Genomic DNA, 20,078 nt, shown 5'->3' on the forward strand with positions numbered 1-20,078 from the left:
ATTTATTTATTTATTTATTTTGGTTTTTCGAGACAGGGTTTCTCTGTGGTTTTGGAGCCTGTCCTGGAACTAGCTCTTGTAGACCAGGCTGGTCTCACAGAGATCTGCCTGCCTCTGCCTCCCGAGTGCTGGGATTAAAGGCGTGCACCACCACCGCCCGGCGACGTGGGTTTTCTACGCAGAACTCAAAAGCAAACTGAATGAATTTTTTATTTTATTTTATTTTTGGTTCTTTTAAGACAGGCTTTTTCTGTATCGTTGGAGCCTATCCTGGAACTAACTCTTTTTTTTTAATGGTTCCTCATTATTATGTTAGGGGTATACACTGAGCCAGCAACCACAGTGTGGACACGTGGCCACACCCACTGCTATGTCACACTAATAAAATAACTTTCGGATTGCATTTGAACTGCAATAACACCATTCTGGAAGAAAAAATACCCCAAACCAATGCTGCATACACAAGAGAGGGCTCATAACTAGTCTGGAACTAGCTCTTGTAGTCCAGGATGACCTTGGATTCACAGAGATCCACCTGCCTCTGCCTCCCAAGTACTGGGATTAAAGGCTTGCGCCACCAGCGCCCGGCCTCTGGACGGATTTCTGTTAAAGAGATGCTGGGTCAGAGCAGCCCTGCAATGCGAGTTCACAGACCACCTGAACCCAGGGAAGCCAGGGTAGCTTTGTGGGAGCTGCATGCGGGGCTGGCAAGTGGGAAGCACAGGGAGCTGTGTGGGCGATTCCTGATGGCAGCAGCCGTGGGTGCCACAGAAAGCTGCGAACAGGAGGCGGGCACGAGAGGAAGTTAAATTGGGGAGAAAGGGAGTTCTCCGGAACCCAGGTGGCTAAAAAGCCTCAGGCAAATGATTTTTTTCGTGAATTTGTATCCCAAACGTTAGGTGCCAAATGTAGCATGATTAATAAAAACCAGAGCTAGACATTGGGGTTCAACTTGAAAGTCAGAAAAGCAAAATAGCCAGTCACTGACTCTTACCTGTACCTCGGTCCGAAACGGCAATCCTGCCTCCAGGAATCTCAGAATGAGAATGAGTGAGAGCTGTCTCTCCCATTTTACAATCCTCTCTAGTTTTGGGATTAAAGGCGTGCACCACTGAGATAAAGGCACGCACCGTCCGGTTTCTATGGCAACTAGTGTGGATGCTGGGATTAAAGGTGTGTGTCTCCATTGCCTGGTTTGTAAGGCTGACTTGACCAGCGCAGCTGTTTTACTCTCTGATCTTCAGGCAAGCTTTATTTATTAAAATACAAATGAACTATCACTACACTTGAACTTCCAAGAGCTGTTTCCTTTGTTAAGATTAATTCTATTTAATTCCTGTATCAGCGTGCCTACATCCGTGTGAGTGCAATGCTCTTGGAGGCCAGAAGAGGGCGCAGGGATGCTGGGAACACAATCTGGACCTTTTAGGGGGAGAGCCTTCTCTGCAGCCCAAGCTTCCAGCCCTGCGGCAGCCTCACCAAGCCCGCATCTCCTGGTACGCCTGCCCTTCTCCAGCTTGTGAACTCGTATGTATTCCACAGAACTCTCTAGAGCAGTGACTCTGAACTAGTGGACCCCAAACTCTTGGGGGGGATTGAATGACCCTTTCACAGGGTCACGTATCAGATATTTACGTTAAGATTCACAATAAGCAAAATATAGTTATGAAGTAACAACAAAAATGCTTTTATGGTTGGGGTCACCACAGCATGAGGAACTGTATATAAGAGTCGCAGCGATAGGAAGGTTGAGAAACGGTGCTCTAGGGGTTCACCTACTTCTCCCTCCCTTTAGTGTGGGAAGTCAGAGGGCACGTTGCCCTGGAGGTGAAATGCATTATGGGTACCAGTACCCTTCCCTTCATGGTCTGGCTTTGGAAGACAGAACGGGAACATGGATTCCTTTTTATTTTGTTAGAAAAGTGTTTATTTAAAGAATACTAAAAGGTCCGGGCCTGTTGGAGGGAGGAGTCTTGGCTCAGTGGAGTCCAGCCTGAGCTGGGGGAGCAGAAGTGGGCGGGAGGGAAGGAGGTCCCGGAGCACCTTAGCAGCTGGTGAGGTACATCCCTGTGGGGACAGAGCAGGGCCTGGCGTGAGTTCCTTGCGTGGGTTCCTCTGCACTTGGCCTGCGAGCCCAGCCCTGCCCTGCAGCTACCTGTGGCGAATCTCCGCTTCACCAGGGACATGCGATAGCCGCCGCCCAGCAGCTCCAGGTCCAGACCGGACAGCGTGGCACCCTCACTGGTGAACTGTGCGGCCACGGGGCTGGGGGTACTGGGCCCTGACTGCGGCTGCCAGCTGGCGGACAGGCGGCCGGAGCCTGCGGGACCTGGGGTCAGGGAAACACTCCCGCCGCAGGCCCTTAGCACTGCCCACCCTGTCCTGAGAACCCTGTTCAGGGATTCTTCAGGTCCCGTGCGCCAGAGCATCCCCAGTTTTAATAAGTGCTGCCTACCCATGACTTTTCCCACGCAGCAGCCCTCATCATAGCTGTGACTCACCTCCTGTCTCACACACATCTGGAAGCTTCCACGTGAACCTCTTTTCCTCTGTGCTCCTGGTAGCAAGGGAAGATGGGTCAGCAGCCGAGTCACCTGTGTGGGACCTGTTAACCTACTGCCCAGCAGAGCCTCCGTTTCCCCACCCGTGCATAAGCTACAGCGTGGCACGGCTACCCCAGGGCTCTGAAATCCCTTCTTTGTTGGCCTGTGCTCACAGCGGGACTGGGTGGCTCACCAGCTAGCAGCAGGCTGCAGACGCACGCTGGTCACCGGCTCTCCCACAGGCAGCAGGATTTGGACATTAGTGAGCGGCGTGGACACCGTGGTGGCGCCCGCACGGTAGCTGTACTCCACCGTGACCCGCGTGAGCGTGGGCCCGCACTGCCAGTGGGCGCTCATTTGCAGGGGCACTGACTCAGGCCCAGGGCGGGAGAACTTAAGGATAAGAAGACAGAGGTGGCTGGGCGACATGGCCATGTCCCCCCCACGGGCTGTGCAAGCACTCCACCTAGTCCAGTTCAAGCAATATGCAACCACTAGAACCACATGCAGTATTCCGCGTGGCCAGTAGGGAGCAGGAGAGCGCACAGACGCCAGAAACCACTTGCTCACTTGCAGAATTCATGCGTCCCCGTCCCGCCCTGCCCCAGCATCCCACCTGGTAGCGCAGCAGCACCAGGTTGTAGTAGGAGGCGGTGGGGTTCTGCTCCGCCTGGTGTTGCAGGGCCTCTGTCAGCGCCGTCATGTTCAGCCAGAAGTCTTTCGTCTCTGGGTCACTCTGGGAGGGGTCACTGCAGAAATGGGGACAGAACATCTTCATCCCTCAGGAAATGCTCTCCCACTCCAGTCTGAGCTGCCGTGGGTGGGAGAGGGAAAGCCACCTGCCTCACGTCACAGAGCAAAGGGCTGGAGGCACTGCAGGCATTTTAAGGCCCTGAGCCCCTAGTAGCTTCTCCCATCACCCATGCAAGGCACCTGAAGATCAAGTCAGCGTTGGGCTGAAAGTGTTCCACGGGCGCCGTGTGCACAAGCCGGAAACTGAGGACGGGTGGGGGTGGGGTCCCACTGAACACTCGCACAATGCCCGCAGGAAAGGTCATGGTCAATTCCCCCGTGACTCGAGCCAGACAGCTGGGGAGCCGGGGAAACACGGGATGTGGGATCCGGGCTCTGTGTTTCCCACTCTCTTGGTTCCCCTGGCACTCAAACCTCCAATGAAGCTCTAATTGTTCCCAGCACCCTCTCCCCAACTTCTTTCTCTTCCATCCCCGCCTGGCAGGGTGAACCCCCCACACCGCACACAGTCTGGGCTAAGAAAAGTATCTTCCCTAGGTCCTTTTTCTCCTGGGCCACCAGGAATCTCAAACCAGAATAACTCGTGTTTTGAGCAACCCTAGCTTGGGTTTAGGGCCTAATGGTCCCTCTTCTTTGTGGCTTAATGTTAAGGTCTCCTTTTGTCAACCACAGGGATGGCAAGCCTGCTTCAAGGTCCCTAGTTCACCCCCAACGAGGAACCTCAGGGTTCCCTAGCCTCAATCAAAAGCCCTCAGGTTAACCCTGCACTTGGCATCACTGTCCGCATGACAGCCTACCTGGGGCTGTGGCCACGGAAATAGGCATGGACATACTCAGTGAAGGCTGTGGCCACAGGCAGGGTGTCCTGGGACCCCAGGACCACAGGGCTGGGGCCACGAGAGATGCCTGTGGGAAGATGGGGGTCAGAAGCAGGGCAAGCCTCACCCACTCAACCAGCATCCCAGAAAAGAGGACCCAAGGCCTCAAGTGGGGCTGCCCTACAAACCATGCGCCATCTGAGTGGAGAAGCCAGGCCGATCCGGGCCGATGCTGGGGGCAGAAGATCCCAGAGGGGAGGGGCTGAGGGATCGGCACTGCAGGGAACGAGAGGATCAGGGCTGTGAGCTGCCCAGAGCTGCCTACAGGGGCGGCCCCTTCCCGACAGAAACCGCCTCACCATGCCACCCACCAGGTCACCGTTGCTCCTGGTGAGCGGGCAGGACACTTTTCTGGACCGAGGTCCCCTGGGTGGTGCAGCCAGGCCCTCCCTGGGGGTGGAGTCAGCAGGCAGCGAGGAGTCTAGAAAGAGGACAGTGCAGGGCTGGCTCCAGCAGGAGCTGGGGCATTAGCCCTTAAGAAACAATGGACTGAGGGCTTCTGGGTAAGAGCCCAGGGTGCGATGAACAGGGCTGTGTGTCGTTGCTGGCGGCTCAAGAGGTGGGTAAGCCACACCTGGGCCTCCACTCTGCTGTCACACTCCCTTGGCTCCGCCAGGAACCAGATTCTTTCCCATGGATGCCAGCTGTCCGCCAGTGTGACCAGGCCTCAGGTGGCATGTGAGAGCCTGACGCTCCCGTCCCACCCTCCCAGCCACTTAGGCTCTCGGCCGGGTGTTTTTCCCGCAGCCTGAGTGGGCGAGATGCCCATTTTGATGACATCTCCATTCAGCAGTGGCCACAGGGTTCAGCAAGGCCTCCTTCAAACTCGGAGTCCACAGATGTCTCAGGCCCACCCATCCTTCCAGCACCCGACTGCCGCAGCTCACTCCCAGCCTCATGGCCAAAAGGAGACTCCAGCATCACACACGGCCAAGTCAACACCCACCTTCTTGACACAGGGCTTTTGCTTGACCATCTGATGGTCCCACCTAGGAAGGCCTCCACCTGGCACCCAGTCTACCAGGGACACCCGCTGGGCTCACCTGCGCCTGCCTCTGGCCCCCACGGGCCTGGCGAGGGTGCACGGGGAATCGGGCCCCTGGCCTCTGGGTGTTGCATCCTGCAGGTGGGTGGGCTCTGCGGGGTGCCCGGCCGGGGGACCCAGGACTCAGGGGATGGGTCGGGGGCAGCATGCGATGGAGAGTCCAGGCCTGAGTCCTCCACATTCTCAGGGGACGAGGAAGAGAAAGGGGATGGGCTGGATGTGAAGCCCAGGCTGCTGGAGCCTAGGAAGGGGCAGGGGCGTGGTCAACATAGTCCACGCCCACACCCAAATGTCATCTCCCACATTAGTACACCCTCCACAAGCCCATAGCCATGCCCCTCCAAACAAGGGCCCACCCACTGTGGGGCCCTGTCCAGCTCTCCCTCTACCCGTGAAGTCCTCATGGTCAAAGGCTGACTCCAGCGGCGGCCCAAAGAGGCTCTTGGACAGTGGTTCCTCCGAGGCCAGCGGCCTCTCGGCACAGCTGGGAACAGCGACAGGGATGGGGCTGAGTCTGGCACCAGCCTTCCCACAGTCTTTCAGCCCACCCAGCCTGCATCACCCACCCAGCCAGCGCAGCCTGCATCACCATGCTAAGACCAGGCTTTGAAGCATTTAGACCCCATGTTTGGCAAGGCAGGGTCTCACTCTGCCCAGGCTCCTGAGCGCTGGGTGACATGCCAGTTTCATCCACAATTAAAGCCCCTAAAGTGTCCACAGGCCTCCCAGGCCAAACACAACACAAGCAGACAGCAGGCGCCTCATAAGTATCCAATAGCCTCGTAGTGAGAAAGCGGGAGGTGGGGCCCATCTGCCTGGACAGTCATGTCCCCGCAAGACCCACCTGCCGGTCCGTGGGGCTGACTGAGGTCTCTGTGGCTTCCCAGACGTGTCCCCTAGGACAGACAGAGCCTTGAGCTTCTGTCACACCAGGACTACGGCTGGATTTGTCAGACAGAGGCCCAAGGTGACGAGCATGGACAGAGGGGACAGCAGCCTGTGGGGTTCTAGTCCTGCCCCCGCTGCCCGTGCAACTCCCGTTAGTCCCACAGTGAAGCTGTTCGGTGGAGGAGGAGCCCGAGGGTGCGCAATCCCAGTTCCCCGCCATCCACGCTGCTTCCCCTCCAAGGGCATCTTCTAACCCAGATAGGCCAGGCTACTCACGCGACGAGTGACGTTTCATGGTGCCCTGAGGAAAAAGGGAGAAACCGACCAACATGAGGCCCAACTGCAGCCTGCTGGCCCCGGTGCCCCTCAGTCCCAGTTGCCCAGCTCACCCCTGGGCCTGGCGGGAGGATGAGGGTGCCGGCTGTGGCCCTGAGCTGGGCAGCTGCAGCCTCGGAGCTGCAGGCCGCGGTGCGGGGTGGGGCAGGCTTGATGTGAACGTAGAACTTTCTAGGCTCCTCGTCGTCAAAATCAGAGTCGCTAGAGGAGAATCGCGGGGGCTCGGCTGTGGGTGCACCTCTGTCAAGGAGCCAGTCTTGAATCTGACCACACTTCCCCACACAGAGGTCCCCTTATGCTCAGGAAACTACCCGGGGAGCTTCTATACAGCCACTACAGTCCAACACTGATGCCCTTCCTCCAGGAAGCCCTCCTGGATATCCCACCATAAAAGCCCACCTTGTCTGTCCATCTTTATTCTGAAACAGGCTCTCTCTACATAGCCCCAGCTGGCCTGGAACTTACCAACTGGGCTCACACTCCAGGATTCACCAGTCTCTGCAGCCCACTGCCCAGCTCTCACCCCCCTTACACAGGACAAGGGCCTGGGCCTGGCCCTCCCCAGGGGGACACAGTCACAGACAGGATATTGTTGTGGGAGACATCAGGGCGCACAGTGAAGCCTTCCTCGTCTACCTCTGGAGGCACCTGGGGAGGCAGAGTCATGTCCCTTAATGATCCTTAGTCTTGCCCCCTCGACTCCCTCCAGAATATATTCCAGGATGTAGGTAAATCCAAGGGGAAACTGAGCCACAGTAGAGCTTTTATTCCCTCACAGGGGGACCACAGACGCCAGACCGGATTCTGAGCCCCACCCTGGGCCCCTCTGGTCTCCTCAGGCCTTGAAGATCAAGCCCTGCTCACCCTCTGCCCCTCCCCCACAGTACTCACCCCCGAATCAGACTCCAGGAAGTCACTGGGGACAAAGGAACAGGGGTGAGTGGCTGGTGCCAGCAGAAGGGATGCCCACCATGTTGCCCCAAGCTAGCCCATAGGCTGAGACCCTGGGTCTTCTTTGAGAATGTGAAGCCAGACTGTGGTGGTGCACACCTTTAATCCCAGCACTCGGGAGGCAGAGACAGGTGAGTTTGAAGCCAGCCTGGTCTACAAAGCAAGTTCCAGGACAGGCTCCATAGCCACTGAGAAACCTTGTCTTGGAAAATAAAAGAGAGAGAGAAGAGAGAGAGAGAGAGAGAGAGAGAGAGAGAGAGAGAGAGAGAGAGAGAGAGAGAGAGAGAGAGAAAGAGAGGCATCTAGGGGGAGCTGTCAGAGATGGCCTCTAACAGCAGAGCAGATGAGAAGCTAGCCTTGGGAAAGGCAAGGACCATGTCCAACCTAGGTTACAACGGGCCAAGCAGCTTCTGGCCCGCCTGGGTGAAAGGAAGAATTCCAGACTAGTCTAGGGAGTGGCTCTGTTGGGCTAGCCTGGGACAGAGGTCTTTCTGGGCTAGCCCAGGCTGAAGTGATCTGGACTGGTCTGACATAGGGAGAGTACCATAGGGAATTTCTATGCTAGCTGGAGCAAGAGGCAGAATTTCGGGCTAGCTTGGAGCACTTTCTTACACAGAGGCACGGGGCTCCCGCCGGCTCAGTCCTGGAAGACGGAAGGCCTTGGCTCCTCGGAGGCGTTTCATTGCTGTAGACAGAGAGGGTGGGCATGCTAACCTCTGGAAGGTTCTCCCCCTTTCTATTCAGAACTCCCTCCCACACCTCTGGTCTAGCCTGGGCATCCAGGCCCAGACGTACTTGCCTTCCTGCAGGGCAGCTGTGCTGTAGGCATCAAAGTCCAGAGGCCCTGGGGCAAAAAGAAAGGCATCTGAGGAGCGACGCAGCCTGGCCGGGATAGCAGGGCACCGGGCTCCACAATGGGAGCCATGGAGGGTATGAGGGAACCTAGGAGCGGCACACGGGGGCAGACTGGACAGCAAGCCCGCAAGGAGGAAGGCTTTCCTGGTCACCTGGGTCTGGGGACACAGCGTGCCAGCATTTAGGGGATTGTGATCTCCACTTCAGTGATGAGGCAGCGCTCAGAGACACGCGACTATAGTCTCCCGGCGAGCCCAGCCGTGAGCAAAGGACCCAAGCCCGCCTTCTCTCGGCTCTCACAAGGGCATCGTGTACGCAATGGTTCCTGGAGGAACCGCCGAGCCTCCCAGCAACGCTCTCATGCCGCCTTTGGGACTATGTGAGATCAGATGCCTTCTCCACGTGGGCTAGGGGACAGAGAACTGCCACCGGCCCATTTTTCCAAAGAAGAAACCCATGGTCAGGGAGGCCTGGCTGTCACTCACCAGGCTTCTCGTGGCCGGTGCCCTTGCTCTCTGCAAACTTCCTGAGAAGCATGTCCACAGTCACATTTTCCACGTTCTGCTTAAATTCTTCGTGCACCTGGTAGGGGGCAGGGCATGAGGGGTGGGCCCTCGGTGGGCGGGACAGGAGGGCGGGGCCTATCCTCACCTGCCCGATCTGCACGTGGGTATCCTCCACCGAGTGCGCATAGGAGCCCAGCAAGGCCTTCATGTGCTGCAGGTGGGCCTCCTCCATGGCCTGAAAGCGCTGAGATGGGAAGGGCAAGTGACCCAGGCTGACCGATCAGATCAGTCCCGCTTCCAGCTCTGATCGGCTTAGAGAAGCATGAGACTCCGCATTCGGATTTTTGGGGTAAGTTAAAAGCACACCTCTGCCCCCAACCTCCCCGCCCCCATGTGCCTGCCTTTGATCCTAGTACTGGTAGAGGCAGGAGGATCTCTGAGTTCGAGACCAGCCTGGTCTACATAGTGAGACCTCAAAAAAGAAAAATGGTCCTGCTGGATCAGAGACGCAGCTACTCTGACACACACAAACACACCAGTGTGTCCTCTGCCAGCCAAGGAATGAGGTCCCCAGAAACCAACGACCAGCCGCAGAGATGACATTCTAATGACCCCATTGGAACACCTGGATCCAGCCACACCTGATGTCCCTGCAGTAGCAAACCCGTGTGGTGGGGTATTTGTTTACACTGATAAAGATGTATCTATCAGGCACCTGATTGGTTTAATAAGGAGCTGGATGGCCAATAGCTAGGCAGGAGAGGATAGGCGGGACTTCTGAGCAGAGAAAAGAGAGAGAGAGAGAGAGAGAGAGAGAGAGAGAGAGAGAGAGAGAGAGAGAGAGAGAGAGAGAGAGGAACTTTGGGAAGAAGAAAGGCGGGATTCGGCAGCGAGACGTGGAGACAGTAGCACATACAGAAGAGAAGAGAGGTAAAAAGCCACATGACGAACATAGATTAACAGACACGGGTTGACTTGAGTTATAAGAGCTGGCTGGGAACACCAAGGCCAAGGTCAAGCCTTCATAATTAATAATAAGTCTCCGTGTCCGTATTTGGGGACTGGTGGAGCAGTGACCCTGCTCTCAGGGGCCAATGCCCTCTGGAAAGGCAAACCCATCATAAGGGGCAGAGCAGCCCCCAGCGCCATGTGCTACGGGAACCCATCAGCAGGGAGCCCATGCAGCCAGATACCCACACAAAAACCAGGCCCAGACTGCTAAAGACCTCCGAAAATGCTTAGATGCAAATTTTCAAAAATAAATAGTTTAAAAATAATAAGTCTTTAAAGAGAGAATAAAGTAATATAAAAAGAATACACAATGTATAGGTGGAAAATGCTCGGCGTCTGGATCGGGCATGTGTTTGGTTGAGTTTGAATTTTTTGAATGTTGATGAGCAAAGGGCAAACACTGCCGACAGACACCTCATTATAGAAAAAACTGCTAAATTAAACCAACCTATATATTTTGAGGATACTTTAACTTCAATTCCAACAACAAATGCATAAGTAAATCTGTTTAAATGAAAATTTCTTCTTTTTCTCAGAATGCTAAAGCTGGCGTTATATTTGATATATAGCCCAGAATGACCCTGAATTCCTGATCCTCCTGCCTCAGGTCCCTGGGGTTGAGGACAGGGCACCCCTGCAGGGAGTGTGGGGACCAGCCGCCACAGGGCGAGGATCTCACCAAGGCCGAGTCTAGCATCTTGGTCTCGAAGTCAGCCCGGGCAGAGTTGTACTTATCCACAGAGCGTCGCAGGCTGTCGGCTGCCTTCTTGCTTTTGGTTTCTGCCTGGGAATCATAGACAGAGGACCGTGTGAGTCGCCATGGGGACCATCAGGTCGCTTTACCACCCTGCCAAGCCATCTTCTGAAATCCAGGGGAGATGGCCTCACAGTTTAGTGCCCAGCGCTGGGACCAACAAACCTTGTCCATCTCCTTCTGGCTGGTGTTCTCTCTGCGCAGCCGCTCCACATCCATGCAGCGGCTCAGATAATTCTCCCGAGACTTCGGCAAGAGCTGACCCACGCTGGCCAACACCTGCACTGCATCCACAGTGCCCAGAACTTCCTCCTTGCACTGTAGGTAGGGAAAAGCAGGGAAGGGCTTTGGGTCAGGGGTGGAGAGACAGCCTGGAATCCTCAGTGAGCGGCTGGGGGCGTGGCTCAGGGTGGAGCCTCTGCCTAGGCTCCGCCAGTGAGGGGCGGGGCAGGCGCCTGAGCAGGCTTTCCCAGTTTCACCCCCACACACTCATAAGCTGCAAGTGGGTGCACCGGCCCATCTGGGGTCCTGAGTGCCCCAGGGCCCCGCACGCCTGCCAGGGCGGCCGCTACCTTCTTGTGGGCCTTGAGCTGCTCCTCGCCATAGCGCAGCACGTCCTTGAGGAGGTCCTGAAGTTTCCGCGTCAGCTCTAGGTGGCACAGCGCCAGTTTGTCCGAGGACACACGGAAGACCTCCCAGAGCGGGGCGAAGGTCCTGGGGACAGGCAGAGTCCAGAGTGTCTGATACCCCCGGGACCCTCACACAGCACAGCTGTCATTGCTGACAGGGAACTTGGCAGAAGTCGAGTCCCTCAGGTCCCGGGTTGCCTTTACTAGAGTTCCACACACACACACGCCCAGCTGCACTCACCCCATCGGGGTGCCATTGCTGGCGAGCTTGGACAGCTTGGCCATGGCCTTCGAGTATGTCTCTTCGATGCTGGCCCTGCATCGGAAGAAGGACAAAGACAGGCAGATTCAAGTACCCGGAAACAGGCCTTTCTCTGCCTCAGTTTCCACCCCCCATCTCTACACCTTGCTCTCAAAACAAAGTTTTGGAAACTGATTGGATAATTTTGTTTTTCCTTAAGCAATCTTTTTAATTTTAGGGTTTTTTTTTAACGGTCTGTATATGTGGCCTAGGCGGGTCTCAAACTCGTGGTAGCTCTGCCTCAGCTCGCCCTAGTGCTGGGGTTATGGGAGTACACCATCATGCCTGCATCACACGTTTCCACTTCTGATGCCAGGACTCAGGATTTTAACCCCCTCTCATGAGTACGTGATCTTATTTTCAGTACAGGAGGTAACAGACCCCTGGAACACGGTTTAAAAGGTGCATGCTGGTCAGTGAGATGGCCCAGTGGGTAAAGACTTGCAGCCAAGTCTAAGATCTACCTGAGTTCAGTCTCCAAAACCCACGTGTGAAAGGAACCAGCTTGACTAAGCTGTCCTCTGCCCTTCACGTGTGTGTCCTGGAATGAGCACCAACCCCTCCACAAAATAGAAAATAAAATCAAAATAAACAAAAGGTGGCTTGAGGCAGAAATGGTCCCTCGGGATTGGAGACCTTGAGGTGCCTAGGTCATTTGATTCCCGGAGACCCAGGAGATCTACACCCTGGATCCTTCCCTGAATCCCAGTAAGGACCTTGTGAACCAGAGCCCAGGGCGGGCGTGTCCCGCCCCCTCACCTTTCCCTAATGAAATCAGCCAGTTCCTTGGTGGCCACAGGGCCCTGCTTCACACAATGGTAGAGGACCTCAAAGCCATGGTTTTTGTCACCCTGTAAGGGATGAGAGAAGAGATGTAGAAGGCAGAAGGGGACATCAGGTTGCCTAGCAACAGAGACAGGCCTTCTGCGGAGAGGGGGTGAGACCTAACTGGATTGGCGGGCTGCACTTCTCCCCTGGCCAGTGGGAAACCTGGGACTTTCACTGCATTTTTAAGGTCCCACCATCTCCTCCTGGGTGCCCCTTTATGTGCCCAGAGGTCGACATCACGGGTCTTCCTCTATCGCCCGCCGCCTGCCTCTGCCTCCCTGCGCTGTTACTTGTCCTGCCATGCCAGCTTTTTACATGGCTGCTGGGGCCTTGAATTCAGATCCTGCTGCTTGTAATGCAAGTACTTTTCCAACCAAGTCAAAACAGGACAAACCCAGGAAAGTCTTATATCCGAATGTCCCTGCCACCGTCCCCATCCCCCACCCCAGACCCATGGTTCTCAGAGGCCAACACCCCAAAAGTCCTTAGTGTGTTCCTGCTTCCTCTCCTCAGCTCAGCTTCCTCCTGGCCCCAGCAGCTTCCCCACATTCCACAGCCCCATGGCTGCTCAGAGTTCTCGCCTCCACCCCAGCAGAATATATTATCTCTTCCAACTGAAGTGCGCCGGCTACTTCGGGTGGTGGCTGCACCATCCTGAGCCCTTCTCTCATACGACAAATGGTGACAATGAGCAGCAACTGCCACACAACGGCTTCACGGGCAAGATGTGTCTGGTACTCTGCTGGACACAAAGGCCTTCTGGGTAATAGCAAGGCTCCACACGGCTCCCACTGAGCCCACCTGCCGCTGCTGGGGATCCTCGGGTGAGGCTGCACCAGGCACTGCCGCCCAGGCCATTATCTGGGGCTAACACAGAGTCAACCACTGGCCGGTTTCCCAGACCTGGCAAGCCCTCAGCACTGTCTGCCTTAGCGAAGTGGGCAGACAGCTGAGGGTCTGAGGAGAGATGTCCAGAGCCTGTGTCTCTGATCAGAACTTCTGGGCGACAGCCAAAGAACACTATCACCGCTCCATACTCCTCTAGTGCCCGTGCGTCTGCCACGGCTCCTTTATCACCGCTTCCTACCCCTCTAGTGCCCGTGCATCCTCCATGGCTCCCCAGTGCTCTCTAGGCTTCTGACTCTGACTGGTCTCAAAGGACCTGGGCACCCCTAAGCATTGGGGTGTGGTTCCGGGTGGAGTCTCTGCCTAGAATCCCCCACTGAGGGTTAGGGGCGTGGCCCAGGGTGGAGCCCCTGCCTAGAATCCCCCACTGAGGGTTAGGGGCGTGGCCCAGGGTGGAGCCCCTGCCTAGAATCCCCCAGTGAGGGGTTAGGGGCGTGGCTCAGGGGTGGAGACCCTGCCTATTATATTTTAGGCACTGGCCTCCATCCCTAGCAGGGAATCAGCAGAAAAGGAGTCTGATTTCTCAGCCACACATCCATGTCCCAGAAGACAAAATTCTCATTCATTTGCTGAACCTCCTGGGATAATGGAGGCGGGTTGACCAGCCCCTTCCTGAGGAGAACCTCTGAGCCAGTAGGACCCTGACTCAGGGCTGAGCCCTTACAGCTGTGCTATCTTGGGGTGTGTATGGGAGGGAAGTTGGGGTGGCTTCTATTCTCTCCTCGCTCATTGACTTCTTCCCCCGTTTTCACACCACATGGAATATAAAACACCGGCAATCCCGTAGGAGTTCCTGCCACTGCTCCCAAATGTGGGTGTCTTCTGGGCTGCCGCTGCAGTCCAGGGGTTCTAATGACAGCCCCGAGAACAACACCTCCCGGGGGTCACACAGCCATTCAGAGGCCTTGGGAGAATCTGAGCCCCGCAGGTGGCAAGGGACAGCCGTCCCTTTAAGAAAGCAGAGTCAAGTAAGAGGAGTCCCAGCTGGGGAGGGAGAATGGGAGGGAATGGGGCTTGTTGCTAGGGGCAACCGGTTGCTTAGCAACCAGCTACCACTTTGCAAGCCGTGGGCCTACTGGGGAGGAAGGGACCTTTCAGCCTGATGCCTCCTAGACTGCAGACTCCCATTCTGGGGCTGCTTCTGCATCCTCGGTGGCTCCCCAGTTCGCTACCCACCCAACCCAGAGGGGACACTGGTCCTTGAGTGCCACCAAGTGCCACCCCTCTGAAATGGACTCAGGGTGTTTCTCGTGGTTGTAATATCTTTTGCACATCCTAGAAACCGGCCTTCAGGGCTACTGCAGTGTTGTGGGGAGCCCTGAGATGGGCTGAGCCGCACGATCTGCCTCCATGGCAGCCCAGACTCCATTTGCAGCAGGCCTAGGTGGCCAAGAGGGCAGAGATTGGGGAGTCAATCTCCCACCCCCCCAAAAAATTTCCAAGATTAAAAAAAAAAAGGCATGGAATTTCCCTGGATGGCTTGTCCAGATCTGGGAGTTCAGTTTGGTCCCAGGTGCGAGTGAGGCGTGCTTTGGAACATGCCACTGTGGAAACATGTTACTCTGTAGCACAGACTGGCCATCCTCCTGCCTCAGCCTCCCTAGGTCTTCGATCTCAGGTATGTACCCCACACCCAGCTTTGCACTGTTCTCACTTGATGCTCATTGTTACAGTTTGTGTTCCTCGCCAGGGATGTTTCCATTCTACCTCCAGCTGCCCAGGTCCCCCTTCACCATAAAAGTCCCTATAGCCCTTTGGGAGCCTTCGCCAAAATAAGAGCACTGAAAATGAGAAGGAAGCAGAAGTAGCGGCAGGTCTTACCCAAAAATGCTCCCCAAAATATGACATCCTGCTGGCCTCCGTCTAGTATCTGTCTGAAAAGAGAGGTGAGTTTGAGGGTCTGAGTCATAGCTAACAAGGAACAGGGAAATTCCACCCTCCCTCCCTGTTGTAGAGAGGACTAAGGAAGTGAAGCCCAAGGCAGGAGGAGATCAGGCCACCAGAAATGGCCCAGCCTGGGCCACAGGACACTTACATCTCAGTCGTATGAGGCTAGGATGGAGGGGCCTTGGTGGGAGGGGCTTTGAGTGGGGTAGATGTTTGCGGGCAAGGACCAGAGTGGTAGTGAATGAGCTGAATTCTAGACAGAACTGGTCTAGTCCATTTCAGACGTAGGGAAACCGAGTCACTTCCCAAGAGGGGAAGTTACTTGCCAAGGTCAAACGACAGGAAGGGACAGTGGATTTCGTGTCTGGAACAGTGGGAAAGTCAAGGCATGATATATTGGGTCCCCAGAGGGTCGTGGACAGTTTCTCCTGCCAAGGTCAGGAGCTCCATGGGTCTCAACCACCCCTTGGAAGCCACCATTCACCTGGCTCCAAGTCACTCAGCTCTGTGCCTCAGTTTCTCCATCTGTAGGAGACAGAAAAGCCAGGAACGGTTTTGTTGGAGACTTCAGGTCACTTTACGTGAGGTGGGGTGTGCAGAATCCTTGGCACATCAAGGCTGGGCTGTCACAGGAGCCGGTGTCCTCATCCATAGTTGATGAGCTGCTGGGCTGCTTGGTGACAGCCCAGGTCCAGGAGGCCCAGCAACAGACTGGACGGGGCCAGCTGACCACAGGATCAGACTGTCCTAGCCCCACTTAGCCCTGAGCCTCAGTTTATCTAACACTAAAAGTTAGCTGTCCTTTGTTTTCTGTTCCGTAGCCCAACCTGGCCTGGAACTATGGATCCTCCTGCCTCAGCCTCTAGAGTTCAGGGACTCAAGCTGCATGTCATAGCACATGGCAGGTTCCCCCAGTGCAGTGTGAGAGGCGGAACACTGGAGGGGCAGGGCAGCAGATTCCTCCTGAGGCCCTCAGCTCTCCCACCCCTGCGTGGGCGAGGCTTCCAGAAGGTCCTCTGCAGGGAGGAAAGCCCCAAACGGCCAGACTGTGGCTTGTCTTTTGTTTCACTGAATTCTTGAAGCAGGATCTCACTCTATACCCTGGCTGCCCTCGAGCTCATGTCTATCCTCCTGCCTCAATCTCCCAAGCACTGCAGCGACAGCCTGGAGCCTCTACACCACCGTCCTCCTGTGTCCTGGTGCCTGTGGGATCCAGCCAGCCTAAATCCCTAAAATGTGCTGAAGGATGGGGACCCAGCCCCCTACACCTGCCACCTGCGTGGTAACGCGGCCACCCCTGCGGCCAGGCCCTCACCCGCACAAGCCTGGGAGCCACAGGGGAGGTGGTGGCCATCTGCAATAGGCCAGATAAACTGCTGCCAGGTTGAAGAGGCTCTTGGGTAATGGGTTCTGGTCCCGGAAGTCATCCATGTCACCAGAGCTCCCCCATCTCCCCTCCGCTACATGCAAGCCACTGAGGAGTCACACCTGCTGTCCCCAACTCCACACACACCAACTCACACCACCAGCCATCCCAACCCAGGTCAGACACCATCTCTCACGGCCACAGCTGCCCACCTGGCTGCCCGGAACTCCACCCAGTAACCCTTGAAAGGCTGACCTGGGGTGGCAGGAGGCGGTACCAAAGATGGGCCCTGATGCTGCAACCTGGCCTAGGAAGTGACAGCTATTGCTGACCCCAGACCTGAGCCCACAGCTGTGGGACACCTTCCTGTTCTGAGGTGACAGAGATGGGTGGTGAGGTCAAACTCGCCGATGGGCACCGCGGGGGGCAGGGCCCCTGGGGCACAGGGTAAACACCGGGAGGCTACAGGCCCCAACACTTCCGCCAGCCCGGAGTGGAGGCCCCTGTGTCTGGAGGAGGACAGGAAGCCTGGCCCGCCCTGCTTGCCACCCAACCGTCACCTCCCCGCCCAGCACCCCTGGGACCTCCCCACAGCCACAGGCAGCACGTGGGGAGGGTGGGGCTGAGAGAGCAGGTGGGGGCGACATGATTATTCCCAGAGACACACTAATTAGAATAAGATGACTACCCAAGAGGGGAAACTGAGACTTGAAGATGTACGGAGCCTCTCCCTCAGACAAGGAAACTCAGACATTCTCTACGACTTCAGAACCAACAGATGAAGTTTGTTTTAGACAAGGTCTCGTGTACAGCCCCCGCTGGCCTTAAATTCACTATGTTGCAGATGAAGATGGTTCTCCTCCCCCTCCTCCAGGTGCAGGGTAAACCACCATGCCTGGCTTCTGAGTACAGTGCCCCCATCCCCATGTGCTTGGGGTCATTTTGTTTTTTACTAATGTGATTTGAAAAGAAGCTAAACCACTTCCCAAACCCCTAAAAATATTGTAGACCTAAGACAGTTTTCCTAATGTAACCCAGGGCTTCCTGGTCTCTGCAACATCAGAAGGAGGCCCAGAGAGTGACAGACATATGCTGGGCATCACACAGCCGCCCTCTCCCCCCACACACACACACTGATTCCCCAAAACCCGGGGCCTGGGTACAGAGGGCAGGCACGGCTGGGTCAGAGCTGGCACTCTGGATTTTGGATGTGGGCTGGCAGTGCCCACAGCCCTTGACCCCCTCTGTGTCCCCAGCATTCCATGCATAGCCGAGGCCCCTGTACCAGCCCTTGACTGTCATTTCATCCAGTACACACACATTGAGCACCACTGTGTACTCCAGTCCACAGTGCCACTGATTCTGGTCACACCCTTCAAAGACATCCATTTTCTCATCAGCTGTGACCCCATTTAGTGAGTGCAATATAATTAATATCACCAGGAGAGGGTGTTTACAGTGTGCTCCCTCCTACCGGCCCCTCTGATCTTCCCACGGGGTTTCAGCCCATTTCACAGAAGGCTCAGCCAGTTGGAGCACACCAATTTGGGGGTGTCAGGCTTCCTGTCTAGGGCTCACCTCACTGTCCTGCAAGGGACAGGGGTTAAGTGCCTGGCCTCCCACCTGGGACCTGGCCCAGGAACCGGCTGGGCCCTGGTGTAGGTGGTGGTATGTGGGTCAGGGTGTGACCCAGGCAGCCACACCGGTGGGACTGGGGTGATGGAGTCCAGGTCTTGATTGCAGGCGGGTCCTGTCTTATGGTCACGTGGGAACTATCCTGTCCTGGCCCTAGCTTCCTCCGGGAAGGCCAGACTGTACCCATCAATCAATGTCATGGTTTGTTTTTGTTTATGCTTTTTTTTTATGAGGCAGAATCTGGCTATGTAGCCCAGGCTGGCCACAAGCTGCAGATCTTACTTCTGGCTCAGTCTTCCCAGGACAGGAATGACCCTGCCAGGCTAAACCCATTTTAAAGGGCCGAAAACTGAGTCTCCCCTAACCTTCGGCCAAAGACTGGGATCCCCATCTGGCAAAAATGGGATGTACGTGTTGGGAATCTGAGACAGACAGTCTCTTCAACCTCTACATTCCAAAGAGGAGACTGAGGGTCAGGGAGGTGCTGTCACCTGCCCAAGGTCACCATGAAACAAGTCCCGCAATGCTGCCGGCAGGCAAGCGGAGGGGCTGCCAACCCCCGACCTCCTCTGCACCCCATCCTCAGTTACCTCGAATAATTCTGTCCCTGGGAGCAGATGCAGACCGTCCCTCTCACAGAGCGCGGGAGTCCCCGGTGCGGGCTCCAGGCCTCTCCAGGCCCCGATTGTCAGGGAGCGGACCCCAGTTTTCCCGCGGCCCCACAGCACTGGCCCTGCAGAGCCCCCACCTATCTGACAAGCCCGAGGCGGGTGCATTGGGAGGGAGGTGAAAATGGGGACCACATGCGCAGCGAGGGAGGTGGCCCCCACCTCAGGGCCTGTGAGCTCAGGGATGAAGACCCGGAGGAAGGATTTGGGGATCTTCAGGGTCCCCGCTTCCCAATCCTGGATTGAGGGGTGCACCAGTGGAGCGGCGCCCCGCCTTCTGCAGAGGGCACCTGCTTTGGGGTCTGATCAGGATGAAGGCTGCGCCCGCATCCCGCTCCCCGCGCCCCACGCCCCGCGCCCGGGGGGACACTCACCCCGCGCCGCCGCCACCTGCGCGCTCCAGACCCGCGGCCGGCCCGCCCTCCCCGCGCGTTGCGGAGCGCGCCTCTGGCCCCGCCCATAGGTGTGGTCTGGAGGAGCTCCGCCCCGTGGAGCTTCACAAGCCCTGCGCTGGTTGGCTGAGCCGCGCCACTCACCCGCCGGCTAATACATGGTTTAAAGTGACAGGAGAGGCTCCTACTTCCCTGCACCTGCAGGTTCCGCGGGAGGGAGAGATGAAAGCAAGGAACAGCATTTATTGAGAACCTGCTCTGTGCTGGGCTCATTGCAGAGCCCTTCCAAGGCCGTGAGGTAATATTTAATATTGAGCCTCATTTTACAAAGGCACTGAGAGGGTTGGAGTTGCTTTGGAGGTCACACAGCCACTCCGGTCCATCCATTCATACCACACGTCATTCATTAACTTATTCAGGATGTTCTAGTGACGGAACCCAGCACTACACAAGAGCTACATATCCACCCCACCCCCATAAGACAGTTTTTAGAGACTTAAGACTCCCTAGCCTGGACTCCGTTTCAATCTTCCATTCAGGGACACAGGCTGCCTGACTAGTCCCAGGACTACTGAGCCACCAGCTTCTCCTGTCCCATGGGCCTGGGGACACCAGGAAAGCTAAGTGCCCCTTCATCCCCAGTGCGTATCCCTGCAGCCTTGGACCTCAGACACGGTCAGGTCAGTTGGGACCTGACCTGCCACTGCCCACCTCTCACTTAGACCCATCTACTGAAGCTCTATCCCCCAAATGATGCTGGGTTCCCATGGCAACCATGCACACTTAAACATGGCTTTAGGGCTCGTGAGAAGGCTCAGCAGGCACAGGTGCTTGTGGCAAAGCCGGGGTTTGATCCCCACGGTGGGCGAGAAGGGAACCTGCACGGTGTCCTCTGAGCTCCTCGTGTGCACACAAGCCGCAGCCGTCCGCTAAAACTGTAAAGATC

At 56.3% G+C, this 20,078-nt stretch overlaps 1 protein-coding gene across 5 annotated transcripts; it reads right to left on the reverse strand.

The window, feature by feature from the left end:
• Positions 1-1,912: 1,912 nt before the first annotated feature.
• On the reverse strand, positions 1,913-19,178 carry Fcho1 (FCH and mu domain containing endocytic adaptor 1). Of its 5 annotated transcripts, none has more exons than XM_057752440.1 (28): positions 19,115-19,178; positions 15,556-15,596; positions 15,006-15,058; positions 12,210-12,301; positions 11,391-11,465; positions 11,093-11,234; positions 10,686-10,838; positions 10,446-10,550; positions 8,901-8,999; positions 8,735-8,831; positions 8,194-8,238; positions 8,007-8,079; positions 7,335-7,359; positions 7,034-7,091; positions 6,497-6,675; positions 6,384-6,408; positions 6,064-6,115; positions 5,609-5,703; positions 5,218-5,460; positions 4,486-4,595; positions 4,303-4,390; positions 4,094-4,202; positions 3,477-3,632; positions 3,160-3,292; positions 2,737-2,936; positions 2,502-2,557; positions 2,156-2,320; positions 1,913-2,067 (listed from the first exon to the last, which is right to left on the reverse strand). In XM_057752440.1, the coding sequence occupies exons 3-28, from the start codon at positions 15,030-15,032 to the stop codon at positions 2,045-2,047; spliced, it is 2,625 nt and encodes an 874-aa protein (XP_057608423.1). In that variant the 5' UTR covers positions 15,033-15,058; positions 15,556-15,596; positions 19,115-19,178; the 3' UTR covers positions 1,913-2,044. The 5 variants fall into 5 exon arrangements, with proteins under 5 accessions (XP_057608423.1, XP_057608419.1, XP_057608422.1 ...); XM_057752436.1 differs by having other exon boundaries at positions 2,156-2,329; XM_057752439.1 differs by having other exon boundaries at positions 2,156-2,329; positions 15,006-15,054; positions 19,115-19,151.
• Between the last annotated feature and the right edge of the window lie 900 nt (positions 19,179-20,078).

The sequence above is a fragment of the Chionomys nivalis genome, chromosome 20 (genome assembly GCF_950005125.1).
Source record: "Chionomys nivalis chromosome 20, mChiNiv1.1, whole genome shotgun sequence".
NCBI lineage: Eukaryota > Metazoa > Chordata > Mammalia > Rodentia > Cricetidae > Chionomys > Chionomys nivalis.